Consider the following 20883-nt stretch of genomic DNA (forward strand, 5'->3'; position numbering starts at 1 on the left):
AGCATTAAAATGCATTAAATGTCTATTTTTTTCTTTATTTTTCTTTGTTAAATACATATTTCATTTGTCAATTCCTACATACGAGTATGATTAACTGGGGAGTAACAAACATTTTTTTGCGACATCTTAAGCACTTCTTTTGGATGTTTTTTAGATTTCATACATCTTATGATACCATCAAATGATGAAGAGGAAAAGAGGAAAGAATGGAAAATTAAAGAAAAGATCGGTCTTTGATAGAACTAGTAAAGATCATTTAAATTATAGAAAACATCAGTCTTACAGAGAACCAGTAAAGATCATTTAAATTATAGAAAACATCAGTCTTACATAGAACCAGTAAAGATCATTTAAATTATAGAAAACATCAGTCTTACAGAGAACCAGTAAAGATCATTTAAATTATAGAAAACATCAGTCTTACATAGAACCAGTAAAGATCATTTAAATTATAGAAAACATCAGTCTTACATAGAACCAGTAAAGATCATTTAAATTATAGAAAACATCAGTCTTACATAGAACCAGTAAAGATCATTTAAATTATAGAAAACATCAGTCTTACATAGAACCAGTAAAGATCATTTAAATTATAGAAAACATCAGTCTTACAGAGAACCAGTAAAGATCATTTAAATTATAGAAAACATCAGTCTTACATAGAACCAGTAAAGATTAACGGTGGGCAACAAGGTCCCTCTTTGGATCTCTTATCTTAACAGCATATAACACAAAGAAATTTGGATTGCAGTTAATCACTGTTTGTTAGCCCTGATGACCTGGCTTTCCAGTGATGATGGGGGATTCAAAATTTAAATTGGATTGAAGTCAAATATATCATAATTTGGTTATCAATAACAATCATTAAACTGGTGTCAGGTGGCTCAGGATGTTGGTGAGAATCCAAGCCAAGTTACTGTGTAATTATTACACTAATGTGTAGCAACACTGAGAAATCCATGCAGCCAAGATATTTCTGGAATATATCAAAAATCACATTTTTAGCCAATCATCTGACTCAAGTCATCGTACATCTGTGATCCACAGTCAGTTGGAAACAAAATAGCCAACGGACAGCCATCTTTGATTTCAGCAGTTGAAATTTTGATGTACATTTATTTGTATTTCAGAAAGTTCTTTCTTAGTCTTCATATATATGTTCCCCATGTCATCAAATGATAAGGAGAAAAAGGGCAAAGTAGAGAAATGATCAACTTATCATAGGACTCATACAGATTATTCCCTTGTGGGTGCAAGGATCCCTGAGAAATCTCTTGTTAAAAATTCTCCAGCTTAGAAAATGATATATTAAATGACCATGCTGTTTAGCTTCACAAATGATTCTATAGACTGATAAACTCATTAAACAATTGTACATTAACAAGTACGGTAAACCTTCGGTTAGTTCGAACATGCGAATAGTTTGAACACACATTTTTTTCTCTAGAAAAACAATAATTCTTTAGCTAGTATAGTTCAAACTCTGGTTGTTCATAACTGATACTATTTCGGATATTTCGAACTTCACAAATAAAGAACGTAAATTAAGTTTTTTTTCTGCAAATTCCATTGAAAACTTGTGACGACGGCACCAATAAAAATGCCAAGACTTAATTAAATTTGATTATCAGGCATGTTAAGGTTATATAATTAGATTGTATGTGTGATCATTGGAGTACATCTGTGACAGAAAAAAATTGATAAATGTCACATATTTTAGCGTTAAGTTTTTTACATTGCAAAATACACCATGCACGAGACAGACGATTGCAACTTAGGACCGACAACGTATAAATAAGATACGACGTTTGTATTCACGGTGTTTGGCAAACTAAGAAATCATTCGTGTATTGTCAAATATAGTGTTAACTAAGCATTTTGATTATTTAATTGTGACTAGATATCTCTTACATGTAACTATTGCCCATTAAGGTATTACCTGAAAACCTGCCCCCTCACGCTAGGTTTAAGGCAGGCCACGCCAGGTGTACCTTGTGGTAAAGTTGAAAGGATCGTCTGTCCAACCAAGCTGAGTGACGTAATAAGCATTCATGTCCAGTCAAAACAATCCAGTTAGTGTCCCAGTTAGTGATGGATAATTTTGCACGTATCAAAATAAGTTTGGTAGATAATACAACAAAAGCAGTCATGTTGATGTTCTGACCTAATTTTATCGACATATACCGCCTATGTTTTACAATAGCGTTTTCGTAAACGCAACAGGTTATTTAGACTATGCCTTTGTATCCTCGGGTGATTGTCGGCTTAAGACAGTGGATGGGAATCTGTCACTCAGTCACTGTAAAAGACATCAGGAGAATACGACTTCAATCAATACATATCAAGTCAGGAGAATATGACTTCAATCAATACATATCAAGTCAGGAGAATATGACTTCAATCAATACATATCAAGTCAAACAATAATAAACTCTCAGTTTATGAATCTCTAAATACAAACTATCGCAAAAATAATCAAATTTCACCAAATAGTTCATACAATAATGCAAAGTATTATTAATTCCAGTTAATAATAACCTTATCACAATGGATAATACCAAAATATGGCATATCAGTCAACTTATTCATATTTTAGCACTAAAACCAATTTACTGAAGTATCAAACTTTGAGAGAACAGGAGCAAGGGAGATAACTCGTACAAATAAGTATCCCAGCATGGCTTTTCAATACAATAGCAAATTATAGATGTATTTCATATAAAAATGTACAACAACTTATTTTATCCATATTGGCATGGATTAAAACTCAAAAATCATCATGCAAAAGATGTTACTGATTAGCGGGAAAATGGTGGGCCACGCCATTTTCGCCAACACAAATCTTATGAACGAAATAGGGTTATTATATAATTATAGAGACACACAAAATCATTTGGCAAAAGTGTAAACCAACACTTTATGAACAAATCCTGCTACATGTATATATATATATGAGAACTTATTTGCATTGTTTAATATCCCTGGAACTTACCTGTAAAAGACAGGAAAATGTGACTTCATCTTGAAATTTTAATCATGGAACATTCTACCCGGGTATGCGCACACATTCCTGCATCCTCATCCTTTAACCAAGAGTTATCTCACTTGGCACAGCACCTGTACCCAATACATTATCAACATACTTACGATATGTTAAAAAACTGGATATCCTATAATTTTCCTAAAATACCTACGTAACATAGTTTCCGATTCAAATAAAGCGTATTACCATGTGGAGGCAACATTTACGTATCTATAACCTTTATATACAAATATGTGCAACTTTAGTCTTTAGTGTCACAAATGAGACATAATATATACTGTTTTGGGGCCTATAGCTACACAATCGCCCGAGCGGCTTCATGATTAATATACAGTAACCATCATAATTATTGCGAAATGAAGAAAGTTTAACAATCAATTAACATTGAATTAGATTCAACACTATCATATATTGTACATATTCATAAATGTGCCATTGTTCAGGCCGTCGTTGTTACATATTAGATTTACATTGGATATGTTTATGTCTAATGATTTTACTCTTTGCCTAGATTTTCGCTGATATCAACTCGGATTATAAGTTGAACTCATGCTTATTTTCTGAAGTATAATTTCGAATAATTTGAACAGGTTCGTCAATATTTATTTGATTTTGTTCAAACTTACTGAAGGTTTACCTTAAATTATATAAACAAGCCATTCAATAGACAATGAGAAAGAAGCATGCAATAAATATATTCAAAGCTAACTGAATTTAGTGCTGGAAAGTTTTAGTTGAACACTTTCATGTCCTCTGGATATCTTGTTTACCTAGGTAATAAAAGTCTTAAAATAAAGGTTGCAAGCTTAATAACAAAACTGTGCGTGTAATCCACAGACGGCAGACCTTTCTCACAATGTGGTATCCACGACAACCTTTCGTGCAGAGTACCGGCGGACAGGAAGCTCTTCTATGTTCTCAAGAAATGTTAGATTTCAGGTGGATATCACGCCTGCAACTCACGGAGGCGGGCCATCAGAGTGTAACATGTTCTGTCTCACCTTCACCTTGATATCAGGTCAGTAGTTCAAAGTCAGATGTACTTGTATGTGAAGGTCAAAGGTGAAAGGTTATATGAACTCAGTTTTGGACTACAAGTATAAATGTTAGAAAATCATTGTTATTAGAAAGTTTGAAATTATAGGTAAATACCTGTTTATAACAGGAATCAGTTGGTTTAGGTTTTTCCCTGCTGTTTAATTAAGAAGTGCTATAAGTAGTAAGGTAGATCTAAATGAGTTAAACCTTTATTGTGTCTGTAAATCTGTGGCTGATAATCACTCAAGATCTACCTGACAGGTGAATTACCCAATAAAGCTAATTAATGTTTAATTACTGACATGTCATGGCCTGTGGGTTATTCACCTTGAATGTAAATTGTTACCCAAATTTTTGTAACCTTGCCCATATTTTATATTTTTGATTTTGTAACTAGCCTTTGAAATAACGTTATTCAATAATTGTTAATATCAATTATAAGAGATAGTGTAATATATGAGAGAGAGGGAGAGACAGGGACCCAAATCTTCCCCTGCATGTACCAAGTGTTCTCAATGAGAGAGAGAGAGACAGGGACCCAAATCTTCCCCTGCATGTACATGTACCAAGTGTTCTCAATGAGAGAGAGAGACAGGGACCCAAATCTTCCCCTGCAGGTACCAAGTGTTCTCAATGAGAGAGAGAGAGAGAGACAGGGACCCAAATCTTCCCCTGCATGTACCAAGTGTTCTCAATGAGAGAGAGAGAGAGACAGGGACCCAAATCATCCCCTGCATGTACCAAGTGTTCTCAATGAGAGAGAGGGTGAGACAGGGACCCAAATCTTCCCCTGCATGTACCAAGTGTTCTCAATGAGAGAGAGAGAGAGAGACAGGGACCCAAATCTTCCCCTGCATGTACCAAGTGTTCTCAATGAGAGAGAGAGAGAGAGACAGGGACCCAAATCTTCCCCTGTATGTACCAAGTGTTCTCAATGAGAGAGAGAGAGACAGGGACCCAAATCTTCCCCTGCATGTACCAAGTGTTCTCAATGAGAGAGAGAGAGAGAGAGACAGGGACCAAAATCTTCCCCTGTATGTACCAAGTGTTCTCAATGAGAGAGAGAGAGAGACAGGGACCCAAATCTTCCCCTGCATGTACCAAGTGTTCTCAATGAGAGAGAGAGAGAGACAGGGACCAAATCTTCCCCTGTATGTACCAAGTGTTCTCAATGAGAGAGAGAGAGAGAGACAGGGACCCAAATCTTCCCCTGCATGTACCAAGTGTTCTCAATGAGAGAGAGAGAGAGACAGGGACCCAAATCTTCCCCTGCATGTACCAAGTGTTCTCAATGAGAGAGAGAGAGAGACAGGGACCCAAATCTTCCCCTGTATGTACCAAGTGTTCTCAATGAGAGACAACTGGGACTTGATGAGAGAACATGTCCTGCGTTGTGCGCCATGAAGTTTGTCTTGTAAACAAAAAACAGCTTTTTCATTTTTAGCTCACCTGGACCGAAGGTCCGGTGAGCTTATGTCATGGCGCAGCGTCCGTCGTCCGTCCGTCGTCCGTCCGTCGTCCGTCCGTCCGTCCGTCCGTCCGTCCGTCGTCCGTCAACATTTGCTTCAAATCGCTACTAGTCAAAAAGTTCTTATTGGATTTTGACCAAATTCGGCCAGAAACATCCTTGGCAGAAGGGGAACAGATTTTGCATAAATGGTGACTCTGACCCCCGAAGGGCCAAAGGGGCGGGGCCCAATAGGGGAAATAGAGGTAATTCCTTTAAATCGCTACTAGTCATAAAGTTATGAATGGATTTGAACCCAATTTGGTCAGAAACATCCTTGGGGGAAGGGGAACAGATTTTGCATAAATGGTAGCTCTGACCCCGGAGGGGCCAAAGGGACGGGGCCCAATAGGGGAAATAGAGGTAATTCCTTTAAAGCGCTACTAGTCATAAAGTTATGAATGGATTTGAACCCAATTTGGTCAGAAACATCCTTGGCAGAAGGGGAACAGATTTTGCATAAATGGTAGCTCTGACCCCAGAGGGGCCAAAAGGGCGGGGCCCATTAGGGGAAATAGAGGTAATTCCTTTAAATCGCTACTAGTTGTTAAGTTATGAAGGGATTTGAACCCAATTTGGTCAGAAACATCCTTGGGAGAAGGGGAACAGATTTTGCATAAATGGTGACTCTGACCCCCGAGGGGCCAAAGGGGCGGGGCCCAATAGGGGAAATAGAGGTAATTCCTTTAAATCGCTACTTGTCATAAAGTTATGAATGGATTTGAACCCAATTTGGTCAGAAACATCCTTGGGGGAAGGGGAACAGATTTTGCATAAATGGTGACTCTGACCCCCGAGGGGCCAAAGGGGCGGGGCCCAATAGGGGAAATAGAGGTAATTCCTTTGAATCACTACTAGTCATAAAGTTATGAATGGATTTGAACCCAATTTGGTCAGAAACATCCTTGGGGGAAGAAGAACAGATTTTGCATAAATGGTGACTCTGACCGCAAAGGGGCCAAAGGGGCGGGGCCCAATAGGGGAAATAGAGGTAATTCCTTTAAATCGCTACTAGTCATAAAGATTTGAATGGATTTGAACCCAAGTTGGTCAGAAGCATCCTTTGGGGAAGGGGAACAGATTTTGCATAAATGGTAGCTCTGACCCCAGAGGGGCCAAAGGGGCGGGGCCCAATAGGGGAAATAGAGGTAATTCCTTTAAATCGCTACTTGTCATAAAATTATGAATGGATTTGAACCCAATTTGGTCAGAAACATCCTTGGTGGAAGGGGAACAGATTGTGCATAAATGGTGACTCTGACCCCCGAGGGGCCAAAAGGGCGGGGCCCAATAGGTGAAATAGAGGTAATTCCTTTGAATCGCTACTAGTCATAAAGTTATGAATGGATTTGAACCCAATTTGGTCAGAAACATCCTTGGGGGAAGAAGAACAGATTTTGCATAAATGGTGACTCTGACCCCAAAGGGGCCAAAGGGGCGGGGCCCAATAGGGGAAATAGAGGTAATTCCTTTAAATCGCTACTAGTTATTAAGTTATGAATGGATTTGAACCCAATTTGGTCAGAAACATCCTTGGGGGAAGGGGAAGAGATATTGCATAAATGGTGACTCTGACCCCAAAGGGGCGGGGCCCAATAGGGGAAATAGGGGTAATTATTTTAAATCGCTACTAATCATAAAGTTATGAATGGATTTGAATCCAATTTAATTAGAAACATCCTTGGGGGAAGAAGAACAGATTTTGCGTAAATGGTGACTCTGACCCCAAAGGGGCCAAAGGGGCGGGGCCCAAAAGGGGAAATAGAGGTAATTCCTTTAAATCACTACTAGTCATACAGATTTGAATGGATTTGAACCCAATTTGGTCAGAAACATCCTTGGGGGAAGGGGAACAGATTTTGCATAAATGGTGACTCTGACCCCCGAGGGGCCAAAAGGGCGGGGCCCAATAGGTGAAATAGAGGTAATTCCTTTGAATCGCTACTAGTCATAAGTTTATGAATGGATTTGAACCCAATTTGGTCAGAAACATCCTTGGGGGAAGAAGAACAGATTTTGCATAAATGGTGACTCTGACCCCAAAGGGGCCAAAAGGGCGGGGCCCAATAGGGGAAATAGAGGTAATTCCTTTAAATCGCTACTAGTTATTAAGTTATGAATGGATTTGAACCCAATTTGGTCAGAAACATCCTTTTGGGAAGGGGAAGAGATATTGCATAAATGGTGACTCTGACCCGAAAGGGGCGGGGCCCAATAGGGGAAATAGGGGTAATTATTTTAAATCGCTACTTATCATAAAGTTATGAATGGATTTGAACCCAATTTAATTAGAAACATCCTTGGGGGAAGAAGAACAGATTTTGCATAAATGGTGACTCTGACCCCCGAGGGGCCAAAGGGGCGGGGCCCAATAGGTGAAATAGAGGTAATTCCTTTGAATCACTACTAGTCATAAAGTGAGGAATGCATGTTCTAAAAGCAATTCTTGAGGTCTTTCAGACCTTAGAGAGTCAGGACTTCATTAATCTTTAAAGCAGTTTGGATTCCCACACTATAACCATATATAGCATTGTTAGAGATTAACAAATAAAACAAATTGAATATGAACATTATTTTGACATTTGGCCTAATCCAACCAGGTGAGCGATGCAGGCCCCATGGGCCTCTTGTTTACTTCCCAATAAAGAGGCCCAATGTCATGATATGGGGATTGAGTAGCATGCTTGAAAGAAGGGCTACAAAAGTTTGTCAAATGAATGATCTTGAATTTCTTTCAAGATCACATTAGTGAAATGTGTTAAAATCTTAAATGACGTCATCTCAACAACCAAAAGGTCAAGGGCCATGATATTAAGTTGTAGCATACTGGGGGGAAGGGTTGTAACCAAAATATTACCTTGACATACTTATAGGGTTACAGGGGTCAAATGTGTTGAAATCTTTAAATGATTTCTTCTCAATAACCAAGAGGCCAGAGCCCTAATATTGATGACAGTGGGATTCTTGGATAACAGTCTGAAAAGTTTGTTGAATTGAATGACCTTGCCTTGCCTGCAAGGTCATACTAGGCAGATGTGTTAAAAAAAACCCACATCAACTATCAGGATTTTATAACTTGGGTAACACTGAGATTAAAATCTTTAAAATTTCAACAAAATATTTTTCATGCATGTCTGAAATCCCAGATGGCCTCCGTCTTGAAAAACTTACTGTAAAGTTCTTCCCCAGTTCTGCTGGTGCCATCAAGCTGGAAATTGGTGGGAATGTTGAGGAAGATAAGCAGAAAAGTGTTGTTTTATTTTTCATCTTTAAAAAACTTTGACATCGCAGCCATGGTGGCCATTTTGTAACATAATTGTGCAATCATGGTTTTCCTGAACAACACCTATTTCAAACTTCTTCTCAAGCTCCACCAGTGGGATTTCGCTCAGAAATGACTCTGAGAAAACCCTGACCAAGTGTTGTTATTTTTTGAGTCAAAAATCAGACTGCATGGCTATGTATTGTACAAATAGTACTAGGTTCTAGTCAGATGATTTTTATGGCCGATGGGCCTCTTGTTCTATAGGTATTTACCTGTGCATACCTGCTGAATAAGCAGGTGAAACCACTAAACAAAGACCGGTTTTTGCAGAGGAGTATGTATGCAGCATGTGTAGAAAATTTTAAGTGCCTAGCTTGAATACTTTTGAAGATGTGTTGCTTCAAAGTTGAAACATGAACATTTGAAGTTTTTTCTGAAAAAGTGTGAACATATAAGGGCTATATAGTGTTTTGTATAGTGAATGCTAAAGGGTTAAATGTCAAGCCTGTGTTCTCACATAATTGCTGTTTGCTTTTAGCTCACTCCGTTGAAAGGACCAATGAGCAATATAATGTCAAATGTCATACTGAACTTGAGTGATATTATATATGCAGATGGCTTTTTGATTTAGTTGAAATGAAATGTTTTCTGAAATACATGATACTGAGAGATCGATCACTAAATTGGAAAAGTAATTGAAATAAGAGTGCTTTATCATCATTACTGAAATCATCCAGGTACAATACATACCCAATGGGACTCTTGTTTTTACCGTAGGTCCATCACGTAGATTCCGGCGGGTGTGTGAACACCTACAAAATCTGATGCTGGGGCCAAGGGGTGATGCCCTCAATCAGCGTAAAGTTAGCACAGACAGTACATCATCATACACTTCAGAGACGGGCATGTCTCCCACTCACAGCTGCTCAGCCAAGGAGAATGGGGACGATCAGGAGGTAGGTGTTATGTGCTGATGGACAACAAAATTTCATACCCCTTTAGACACTAAATGTTTACCTTTCTATTGGTAAGCAATGCTTCCTTGAGTTGAAAACATGTATCTAGTATAATGTTCCTGAACATTCATCATTATTGACCAAGAATCTCGGCTATTGTTTTAGATCAAACTAACATCTAAGCTCCAGGTGAGCCTATACCATGGTGCAGCGTCCATTGTTCATCAATATTTTCTTTAAATTGCTACTATTGCTGAATGCCTGAATGGAACAAATGCATTCTGTTCTGGATCCAAAGTTGTGTAATTTGAGGATGCAGCTCTCATAGGGCTTGAGGGGTGGAACTGGATATGGGAGATAGAGGTAAATCATTTAAATTGCTACTAGTCCTGAGTCAGGCTGAATGAATTTTGATGAAATTCAGTCTTGGTCCTCATTAGGCAAAGGAGATCTAATATTGTATAAATGGAAGGCTCTGATGTTATATAAATGCAAGGAGTGACTCCCTTGGGGCCAGAGATCTGATGTTGGGCCTTAAGGGTCAAATAGGCTAAGATCTTTTAAACAACTTCCTCTCAATAACCAAGAGGCCCAGAGACCAGATATTAGGCCTGTTGTATGCTGATGTGAAGGGCTCTACAACTTTGGTTTAGTCATCTTACCCGAAAAAAATGAGGAATTATAGCCATTGGTTTCGTACATTGCCTTGCATAAACTAAGGGAGGGCAATCATAATTTACATAAGTGTGGCTGGTCCTTGCTCTGGAAATAGAGGATATTAATTGGGAATTTGACTGAAATTTTTCATTAAATGCTACTCCTCCTTAATGCTGAATGGATTACAACCAAATTGTGTCAGAAACATCATTAGAGGATGGCAGTCTTAAAATACATAAATGAGGCTGTTCCAACCCCAAGTGACAGGGGCAGGGCCCAAATTAGGGAACTTTGCTGAAATTTTGCTTTAAAAGGTTACTACACCTTAATGCTATAATGGTTGTATGCCATAATGGATTACAACTGGTCTGAAACACCATTTGGGAAGGCAAGCATATATCAATGAGGCTGATTTGACACCTGGGGACAGAACTGGCGGGCAGAACCCAAAAGGCTAAAAAAATTCCGTTGAAGCCCTTCTCCTCCTTAATGTCTTAACAGATTACAGCCAAATTTGGTCTGAACCATTATTGGGGGAGGACAGTTATAATTCTTTACCTCACCTGCCCAAAGGTCAAGTGAGCTTATGCTATGGTGCGCCACTCCACCGTCCGTCCATCCGTCTGGTGTCAACTATTTCCTTTTAACAACTTGTTCTCATAATTATTAAGCACAGTGACATAATATTTCTCCTGTGGTATGCTGGGATGAAGGGCTACACCACAGGGATCAAATAAGCTAAAATCATGAAACAACTACTTCTCAATAACCAAGAGGCCCGGTCTAGATATTATTGGATGCACAGAAGGCATTGCTGCCAAAGGGGATGGAAGGACAGGGCCCTGTAGGAAATATAGAGAGTTTGTCTTTCTTCTTTACTGTTGATACAGGGATTCTAATCAATTGAAGTCTGAAGCATCCTTAGGCATTGGAAAGTAAATGTTGTAAATGTCTTTATACACTAGAGGCCCAATCTACATGTACAAAATGTATATAGAGGATTCAGACTGGCAGGGCCCAATCTACATGTACAAAATGTATATAGAGGAGGTCAGAGGGGCAGGGCTGAGTATACATGTATAGAATGTATATAGAGGAGGTCAGAGGGGCAGGGCTGAGTATACATGTACAAAATGTATATAGAGGAGGTCAGAGGGGCAGGGCTGAGTATACATGTACAACATGTATATAGAGGATGTCAGAGGGGCAGGGCTGAGTATACATGTATAGAATGTATATAGAGGAGGTCAGAGGGGCAGGGCTGAGTATACATGTACAACATGTATATAGAGGAGGTCAGAGGGGCAGGGCTGAGTATACATGTATATAATGTATATAGAGGAGGTCAGAGGGGCAGGGCTGAGTATACATGTATAGAATGTATATAGAGGAGGTCAGAGGGGCAGGGCTGAGTATACATGTATAGAATGTATATAGAGGATGTCAGAGGGGCAGGGCTGAGTATACATGTACAACATGTATATAGAGGATGTCAGAGGGGCAGGGCTGAGTATACATGTATAGAATGTATATAGAGGAGGTCAGAGGGGCAGGGCTGAGTATACATGTATAGAATGTATATAGAGGATGTCATAGGGACAGGTCTGAGTATACATGTATAGAATGTATATAGAGGAGGTCAGAGGGGCAGGGCTGAGTATACATGTATAGAATGTATATAGAGGAGGTCAGAGGGGCAGGGCTGAGTATACATGTATAGAATGTATATAGAGGAGGTCAGAGGGGCAGGGTCTAAACTACATGTACAACATGTATATAGAGGATATTAAAATTGGTTATTAAAGTTACATGCTTTTCAATGGGATGAATATGCTTTGACTTGTTATGGAAACCAGAAAGCTAAAAGTTTAAAAAAAAATAGTTAATTTCCATGCTGTGAGGAGAGTCCTAAAAAGAAGAAAAGATTTGTGATATATATGACTTAAATGAGAATGTTTTACAATGTATACCAAAATATTCTAACAGATAAGCAATGCCAGTTCCCTGGGCCTCTTGTTTACATCTATAGCAGGATAAACATTTCATTTACTTCTAAAGTATTCAACATTTACTTCTAAAGTATTCAACAGCAAAACATTTTCTCTGCTTAATTATAAAACACATTCATCGGATGGAATTGTCTGTTTCAGGTGTTTGACAGAAGGATATCCAAAACCCCTACACCTACCCGACGTGAAGTTCCACGTGTTATTACCAATGGCAAGCGTGTTTTAGTCGACCATAATGTGCGCAAAGATAAAGTCTGACCATGATTTAATTTCTTAGGACTTAAATACAATGCGTCTGTGTTCACACAGATCAATCATCAAATAAATGTAAGCCAAAGGTCTGTTTACTATTATGTTGAAGGCCATTGAAGAGATTGTTTTAAGGGGTAAAGAATAGTGATCCAGAAATCAAAATATTGGAATCGTAACCAATGACCGAAGTGGATTTATTAGTCATGTATCGGGTATTCATCAGAAACTACTGTCTGGCTGTACCAACCTCTAATTTTAGTTGAGGGTGGACAGGTGGAAAAAGAAAGTTGTTTGAAGCTGACCTGGTCCAAGGACTGGTTAGATTATGTCGTGGTGCTGCATATGTTGTCTGTTCATGGTATCGATTAATTAAGAATCACAACTATTCAAGAACAAATGAGCAGATTTTCACTTAATTCTGTCAGAAACATCCTTGGAGGAAGGAGCTAGCATTGTAAGAAATTGTGAGTCTGGTGCCTAAAATGCAGCTGGCTCCGTCGGAGGCAATTATGCTAATTTAGCTTTATAGGAATAACAGGACTTTGTCAGTGTCAAGTAATGGTTGGTGGAAGAGACCCAATTTTGTGTAAATGGTTGGTCTGACCTGAGGCCCAGAATTCCTTCAAAATGGCATGATGCATTTTGATTAAGGTTAGGGGTTAGAGTTAGGGTCTGAAGCGATATTTGGTAAATTTTGTTTGTAGAATTCTTGGGTGAGGGGATAAAAAAAACCCAACAGGAAGCAGTGGATTTGGGTCAAATAGAAGACATGAAAATTAATTATTGAAATAGTGAGTACTTTTCAAAAGAATTTGCTTTGAATCATCTTTGTAGATTTGACTCCCATGCATAATGCTCAGAGAAAGATCTCAGAATGTTAGAATATTTTAAACATAACTTAAAAGGTAGTGTTTTGTCATGATCATTGAAATATCCAGGTGAGCAATACTGGCCTTCGCGACCTCTTGTTATCACCTACAACTATGAGCCCTCATTAACTGATGTTCCAAGGTCATTTGACATCAGCAAAGATGACCATCTTCAAGAGGACCAATCACACCTCTCAGGACCCATCAAACATTATTCTGCATGGATTTTCATTGACAGTTATGATTGATGATGTCAGTGTGAAGGAAACATTGAAAGATTTAAATATATCAACACATTTTTAAGTCTGCATCAATGGCTGTTATAAGTTTCAAAGTATGTATGGATCACAGGCAATGTGTACTGGGGGAAAATGTAGTGTGTAAAAGTATAGTTGGGGAGGGACATTACAATTTTGGTTGTGACAAAGGATGTTACATGCAGTGTGTGAGGGAATGGATGACATACAGGGTTTGAGGGAATGGATGACATACAGAGTGTGAGGGATAACATACAGGGTGTGAGGGAATGGATAACATACAGGGTGTGAGGGAACGAATGACATACAGGGTGTGAGGGAATGGATGACATACAGGGTGTGAGGGAATGGATGACATACAGGGGGAGGGGGAATGGATGACATACAGGGTGTGAGGGAATGGATGACATACAGTGTGTGAGGGAATGGATAACATACAGGGTGTGAGGATAACATACAGGGTGTGAGGGAATGGATGACATACAGGGTGTGAGGGAATGGATGACATACAGGGTGTGAGGGATAACATACAGGGTGTGAGGGAATGGATGACATACAGTGTGTGAGGGAATGGATGACATACAGGGTGTGAGGGAATGGATAACATACAGGGTGTGAGGGATAACATACAGGGTGTGAGGGAATGGATGACATACAGGGTGTGAGGGAATGGATAACATGCAGGGTGTGAGGGATAACATACAGGGTGTGAGGGAATGGATGACATACAGGGTGTGAGGGATAACATACAGGGTGTGAGGGAATGGATGACATAGAGGGTGTGAGGGAATGGATGACATACAGAGTGTGAGGGATAACATACAGGGTGTGAGGGAATGGATGACATACAGGGTGTGAGGGAATGGATGACATACAGGGTGTGAGGGAATGGATGACATACAGGGTGTGAGGGAATGGATAACATACAGGGTGTGAGGGATAACACACAGGGTGTGAGGGATAACATACAGGGTGTGAGGGATAACATACAGGGTGTGAGGGAATGGATGACATACAGGGTGTTAGGGATAACATACAGGGTGTGAGGGAATGGATGACATAGAGGGTGTGAGGGAATGGATGACATACAGAGTGAGGGATAACACACAGGGTGTGAGGGAATGGATGACATACAGGGTGTGAGGGAATGGATGACATACAGGGTGTGAGGGAATGGATAACATACAGGGTGTGAGGGAATGGATGACATACAGGGTGTGAGGGAATGGATGACATACAGGGTGTGAGGGATAACATACAGGGTGTGAGGGATAACATACAGGGTGTGAGGGAATGGATGACATACAGTGTGTGAGGGAATGGATGACATACAGGGTGTGAGGGAATGGATAACATACAGGGTGTGAGGGATAACATACAGGGTGTGAGGGAATGGATGACATACAGGGTGTGAGGGAATGGATAACATGCAGGGTGTGAGGGATAACATACAGGGTGTGAGGGAATGGATGACATACAGGGTGTGAGGGATAACATACAGGGTGTGAGGGAATGGATGACATAGAGGGTGTGAGGGAATGGATGACATACAGAGTGTGAGGGATAACATACAGGGTGTGAGGGAATGGATGACATACAGGGTGTGAGGGAATGGATGACATACAGGGTGTGAGGGAATGGATGACATACAGGGTGTGAGGGAATGGATAACATGCAGGGTGTGAGGGATAACATACAGAGTGTGAGGGAATGGATAACATACAGGGTGTGAGGGAATGGATAACATACAGGGTGTGAGGGATAACATACAGGGTGTGAGGGAATGGATAACATACAGGGTGTGAGGGAATGGATGACATACAGGGTGTGAGGGAATGGATGACATACAGGGTGTGAAGGAATGGATGACATACAGGGTGTGAGGGAATGGATAACATGCAGGCGCGATATCAGGAGGAGTCTGTTGTTAGGGGTAAGATCTTGTAAGGAGGGATGTCAGGAGGAGTCTGTTGTTATGGGTAAGATCTGGTAAGGAGGGATGTCAGGAGGAGTCTGTTGTTATGGGTAAGATCTTGTAAGGAGGGATGTCAGGAGGAGTCTGTTGTTAGGGGTAAGATCTGGTAAGGAGGGATGTCAGGAGGGGTCTGTTGTTAGGGGTAAGATCTGGTAAGGAGAGATGTCAGGAGGGCTCTGTTGTTAGGGGTAAGATCTGGTAAGGAGAGATGTCAGGAGGGCTCTGTTGTTAGGGGTAAGATCTGGTAAGGAGAGATGTCAGGAGGGGTCTGTTGTTATGGGTAAGATCTGGTAGGGAGGGATGTCAGGAGGGGTCTGTTGTTAGGGGTAGGATCTGGTAGGGAGGGATGTCAGGAGGGGTCTGTTGTTATGGGTAAGATCTGGTAAGGAAGGATGTCAGGAGGAGTCTGTTGTTAGGGATAAGATCTGGTAGGGAGGGATGTCAGGAGGGGTCTGTTGTTATGGGTAAGATCTGGCAGGGAGGGATGTCAGGAGGAGTCTGTTGTTATGGGTAAGATCTGGTAGGGAGGGATGTCAGGAGGGGTCTGTTGTTATGGGTAAGATCTGGTAGGGAGGGATGTCAGGAGGAGTCTGTTGTTATGGGTAAGATCTGGTAAGGAGAGATGTCAGGAGGGGGCTGTTGTTATGGGTAAGATCTGGTAGGAAGGGATGTCAGGAGGGGTCTGTTGTTATGGGTAAGATCTGGTAAGGAGAGATGTCAGGAGGGGTCTGTTGTTATGGGTAAGATCTGGTAGGGAGGGATGTCAGGAGGGGTCTGTTGTTAGGGGTAAGATCTGGTAGGGAGGGATGTCAGGAGGAGTCTGTTGTTAGGGGTAAGATCTGGTAAGGAGGGATGTCAGGAGGAGTCTGTTGTTATGGGTAATATCTGGTAAGGAGGGATGTCAGGAGGAGTCTGTTGTTAGGGGTAAGATCTGGTAAGGAGAGATGTCAGGAGGGCTCTGTTGTTAGGGGTAAGATCTGGTAAGGAGAGATGTCAGGAGGGGTCTGTTGTTATGGGTAAGATCTGGTAGGGAGGGATGTCAGGAGGGGTCTGTTGTTATGAGTAAGATCTGGTAGGGAGGGATGTCAGGAGGAGTATGTTGTTTTGGGTAAGATCTGATAAGGAGAGATGTCAGGAGGGGTCTGTTGTTATGGGTAAGATCTTGTAAGGAGGGATGTCAGGAGGGCTCTGTTGTTATGGGTAAGATCTGGTAAGGAGGGATGTCAGGAGGGGTCTGTTGTTATGGGTAAGATCTGGTAAGGAGAGATGTCAGGAGGGCTCTGTTGTTATGGGTAAGATCTGGTAAGGAGGTATGTCAGGAGGGCTCTGTTGTTATGGGTAAGATCTGGTAAGGAGGGATGTCAGGAGGGGTCTGTTGTTATGGGTAAGATCTGGTAGGAAGGGATGTCAGGAGGGGTCTGTTGTTATGGGTAAGATCTGGTAGGGAGGGATGTCAGGAGGGGTCTGTTGTTATGGGTAAGATCTGGTAAGGAGGGATGTCAGGAGGGGTCTGTTGTTATGGGTAAGATCTGATAGGGAGGAAGGGTATGAAAAAGGGATGCAAATAGAATGAAGGAACTTGGGAGACCAGGAAAATTGGGTAAGTGTAAGTTTTGTGATGGTGAGATTGTGTAAATACTGGAAACTTTGTTTGGATGTTCACTGTATCATTGAGTGCTGTAATGAGGATGTTCACTGTACCTATCATTGAGTGCTGTAATGAGGATGTTCACTGTATCGTTGAGTGCTGTAATGAGGATGTTCACTGTACCTATCATTGAGTGCTGTAATGAGGATGTTCACTGTATCGTTGAGTGCTGTAATGAGGATGTTCACTGTACCTATCATTGAGTGCTGTAATTAGGATGTTCACTGTACCTATCATTGAGTGCTGTAATGAAGATGTTCACTGTACCTATCATTGAGTGCTGTAATGAGGATGTTCACTGTACCTATCATTGAGTGCTGTAATGAGGATACAGTGCTATTTGATATGTGATAGTAGGTGACAGATGCTGCAATATGGTTTTTTTATTCTGTGTTAATATGCTGATAAAAGTGACTTGTGTTAACAGATAGAAAATGCAACTGATCATTTATATAGGTACAAATGTGTTCTCCGTTTTATTGTGAACATTCTCAAACTGTTACAACAAACATCCCCCACTTAAACAATAGGGTTTGTGTAATACATATTAGTATTATACGTCCTTGTTACTATATATGCAATTTTTATAAGTGAATATAGCATATGATATTGAGATGTATTGTTTCCTTCATAGCCCCACTTCATTTATTGGGGGAAATTATTGAGTCTTTATTTCAATCTCACACATTTAAAGTTGATTTGTAAGTCCGCTAAAACAAAGTCTGTAATGGTAATCTACTGTAGAACCAAGCTGAAATTTCTTAATGAGTTTCTCAATACCCAGATATAGTAGAATCAAACACTCCTCATAGATTGAAAGCTCTTGTTGCTTAACAATTACATGTAACCAAAATTGTGAATACCCAGGGTATCTAAAGAATCATCTTTAATGGGCTTTGTGTTTTGCCAGAAGTGCCTAGGGTAGCATTATATATATATATATATACATGAGTGATATTACAGGTCAAATACGTAAGAAATTACATCTTCACAAGTTTCATCAGACCTTAGTACTGTTATTTGGCAGGGAGGTGTCTGGGATTGAATGGTATTAATTCACCTCTTATAAATGATCTTTACTTGTTTTCAAGGTCACTTTTGGGGTTAAATATGTTAAATCTTATTTTTCAATCTTTTGAATCTGAAGTTTCATAAGAAACAAGAATGATGTGCTAGTTAGCACATGGGATGGAGTGCTTTAAATTTTTCTCATATAAAGTACTTTGACCTATTCTCAAGATCATAAGAGGTCAATTACCTTTATTCTAGAATCTTTTTCTCAAGGACTAGCAGACCAAGAGTCCTGATATTATGACAGCAGAAACAAGTTTCCACATATTAAACACCTTGACCTACAGAATGTATTTTGAAGGCCACAATGGTCAAATATGGTACAAATTATGTAGATGTACAACTTTAAGTTCCTGTTTACAGATATTCTACTTCTATAACATTTTTGCAAAATATAATATCCAGTGTTATATTTCATTACATGCTTTGCAAAATGATTAATTTATCTTGATGTCAGCCTTAAATCCAAGTCACATGCTATTGTACACATGGTTACGGTGAGTGAGTTGGTAACATTTTCTGTACAAGAGAGATTATATTATGTTTGAAATAAATATTGTAGCATTTATATACATGTAGAAAGAATGTTTTATGTCGGCAATATAAATTGCAAAAGTGGAAGAAAAAACTATATGGATGTATTTGAGTTAGATGTGTGTTATTACGGAAATTGGAAGTTATTGTGGAAAATATTGATCATTTCATTGTATCTTATACCAAATGAGACACTGACCGTATAATAACATTGTATCTTATACCAAATGAGACATTGACCGTATAATAAGTACATGTTAAGTCTACTGATCGTGAACTCTTATGCAACTAATGAGTATGTCAGATGAGATTTAGTTTGGTGTATGTCAGATGAGATTTAGTTTGGTGTATGTCAGATGAGATTTAGTTTGGTGTATGTTAGATGTTTTGGAAATGTAATATAACTCAGACATTACTCTGAAAGTGATACCAGTAATTACTTTATCACCAAGATGTGATGTCATCACTGTGACATCATCTCCCTGAAAGTGATAGTGGTAATTATATAATTACTTCATAATTGGGATGTGACGTCATGGATCTTACTATGAAACCGGTAATTACTTAATCACTGAGATGTGCCAACATCGCCCTGAAAGTGATGGTGGTAATTGCTTCCTTATTTATCATGAGATGTGATGATATCGCTCGGAAATTGATGCTCTTAATGTAATTACTTGGTCATTGAGATATGACGTCATTTCTCTATGAAACCGGTAATTACGCCATCATTGAGGTGTGACGACCCTGCATTATATTTGTTATAATCAATTCAGGCTTGACTTCTATCTCACCTGAAGGAAGGATAAGTCTAACGTAATTTAACTAAGATTGTACATTAAAACATTTCTCCATGCATTGTGTGATATGGTATGATTACCACAACAGAATGTATGCTTAGAGATGGACCACCATTTGATGTTAGTGTAGGGTTTGTATCATGTGGATATTTTTATATGCAGGAGAGCTTGCTCTTAATCACGTATTTAATTGCAATTTGTATCATTTACTTCAATTCATAACATGGTATAGCCTGAATCATTGATGAAAGTCGGTGAAGATTGGAATAAAGAAATCAAATCACAGCTATGTCAGTGTTTTATCATGAGAATGTCTACAACCTGTTCATTATTGGGACATATATTTACAAAGTATGGTAGAAGAGGTCATGTAACATATTCTCTATATACAATGTATTGTTGTACACCAGTAGCTTTGCTAGGGTAGACCTGCCAATCTGCTGAATCACTTACGGGGCGGGAATTTACAGTACTGACTGGGCGCCTATGCTTACACCTGGGCGTCGATGAATTTTACACCCGGGCAACGATAGTTTCTATAGAAAATGAACGGTTGAGGTATTTTTTTTTCTTTTTATCGATGTGATAATGCTGTCCTTCAAGGTAAAAAATGGAGTGTAGTAAGGGGCGATAACTCAGTCAAGGTAAAAAATGGAGTGTAGTAAGGGGCGATAACTCAGTCAAGGTAAAAAATGGAGTGTAGTAAGGGGCGATAACTCGGTCAAGGTAAAAAAAATTGGCTAAAACTTGCAAAGAGAATGGACAGGAAAAACACATCTCATTTTTTGCTAATTCGCCCACAGTGTAGGCGGGTATGACCAAATTATGCCCCAATCCACGAATTATGCAACATAAACAGCAAACTCCGCGATCGAAATGACTGTAAATCTCACAGTTTATCGGAATTATATATTTTGACATTATCAAGTCTTGTTGGATTGATTGGTAATAGTTAAATAGGAAAACTAGACATTTCCATATTTTACACCTGTGGCAACGATG

At 39.6% G+C, this 20883-nt stretch overlaps 1 protein-coding gene across 1 annotated transcript in view; it reads left to right on the forward strand.

Annotated features, from left to right (window-relative positions):
* LOC117335574 (serine/threonine-protein kinase BRSK2-like) overlaps positions 1-20166 on the forward strand; it is a 140768-nt gene extending 120602 nt beyond the window's left edge. The window contains exons 18-20 of the mRNA XM_033895656.1: positions 3881-4061; positions 9631-9809; positions 12617-20166. Coding sequence (XP_033751547.1) covers positions 3881-4061; positions 9631-9809; positions 12617-12733 — 477 coding nt within the window. The 3' untranslated portion in view covers positions 12734-20166. The remainder of the gene's footprint in view (positions 1-3880; positions 4062-9630; positions 9810-12616) is intronic.
* The last annotated feature ends 717 nt before the right edge of the window (positions 20167-20883 follow it).

Source organism: Pecten maximus, chromosome 10, assembly GCF_902652985.1.
Source record: "Pecten maximus chromosome 10, xPecMax1.1, whole genome shotgun sequence".
NCBI classification, from domain to species: domain Eukaryota; kingdom Metazoa; phylum Mollusca; class Bivalvia; order Pectinida; family Pectinidae; genus Pecten; species Pecten maximus.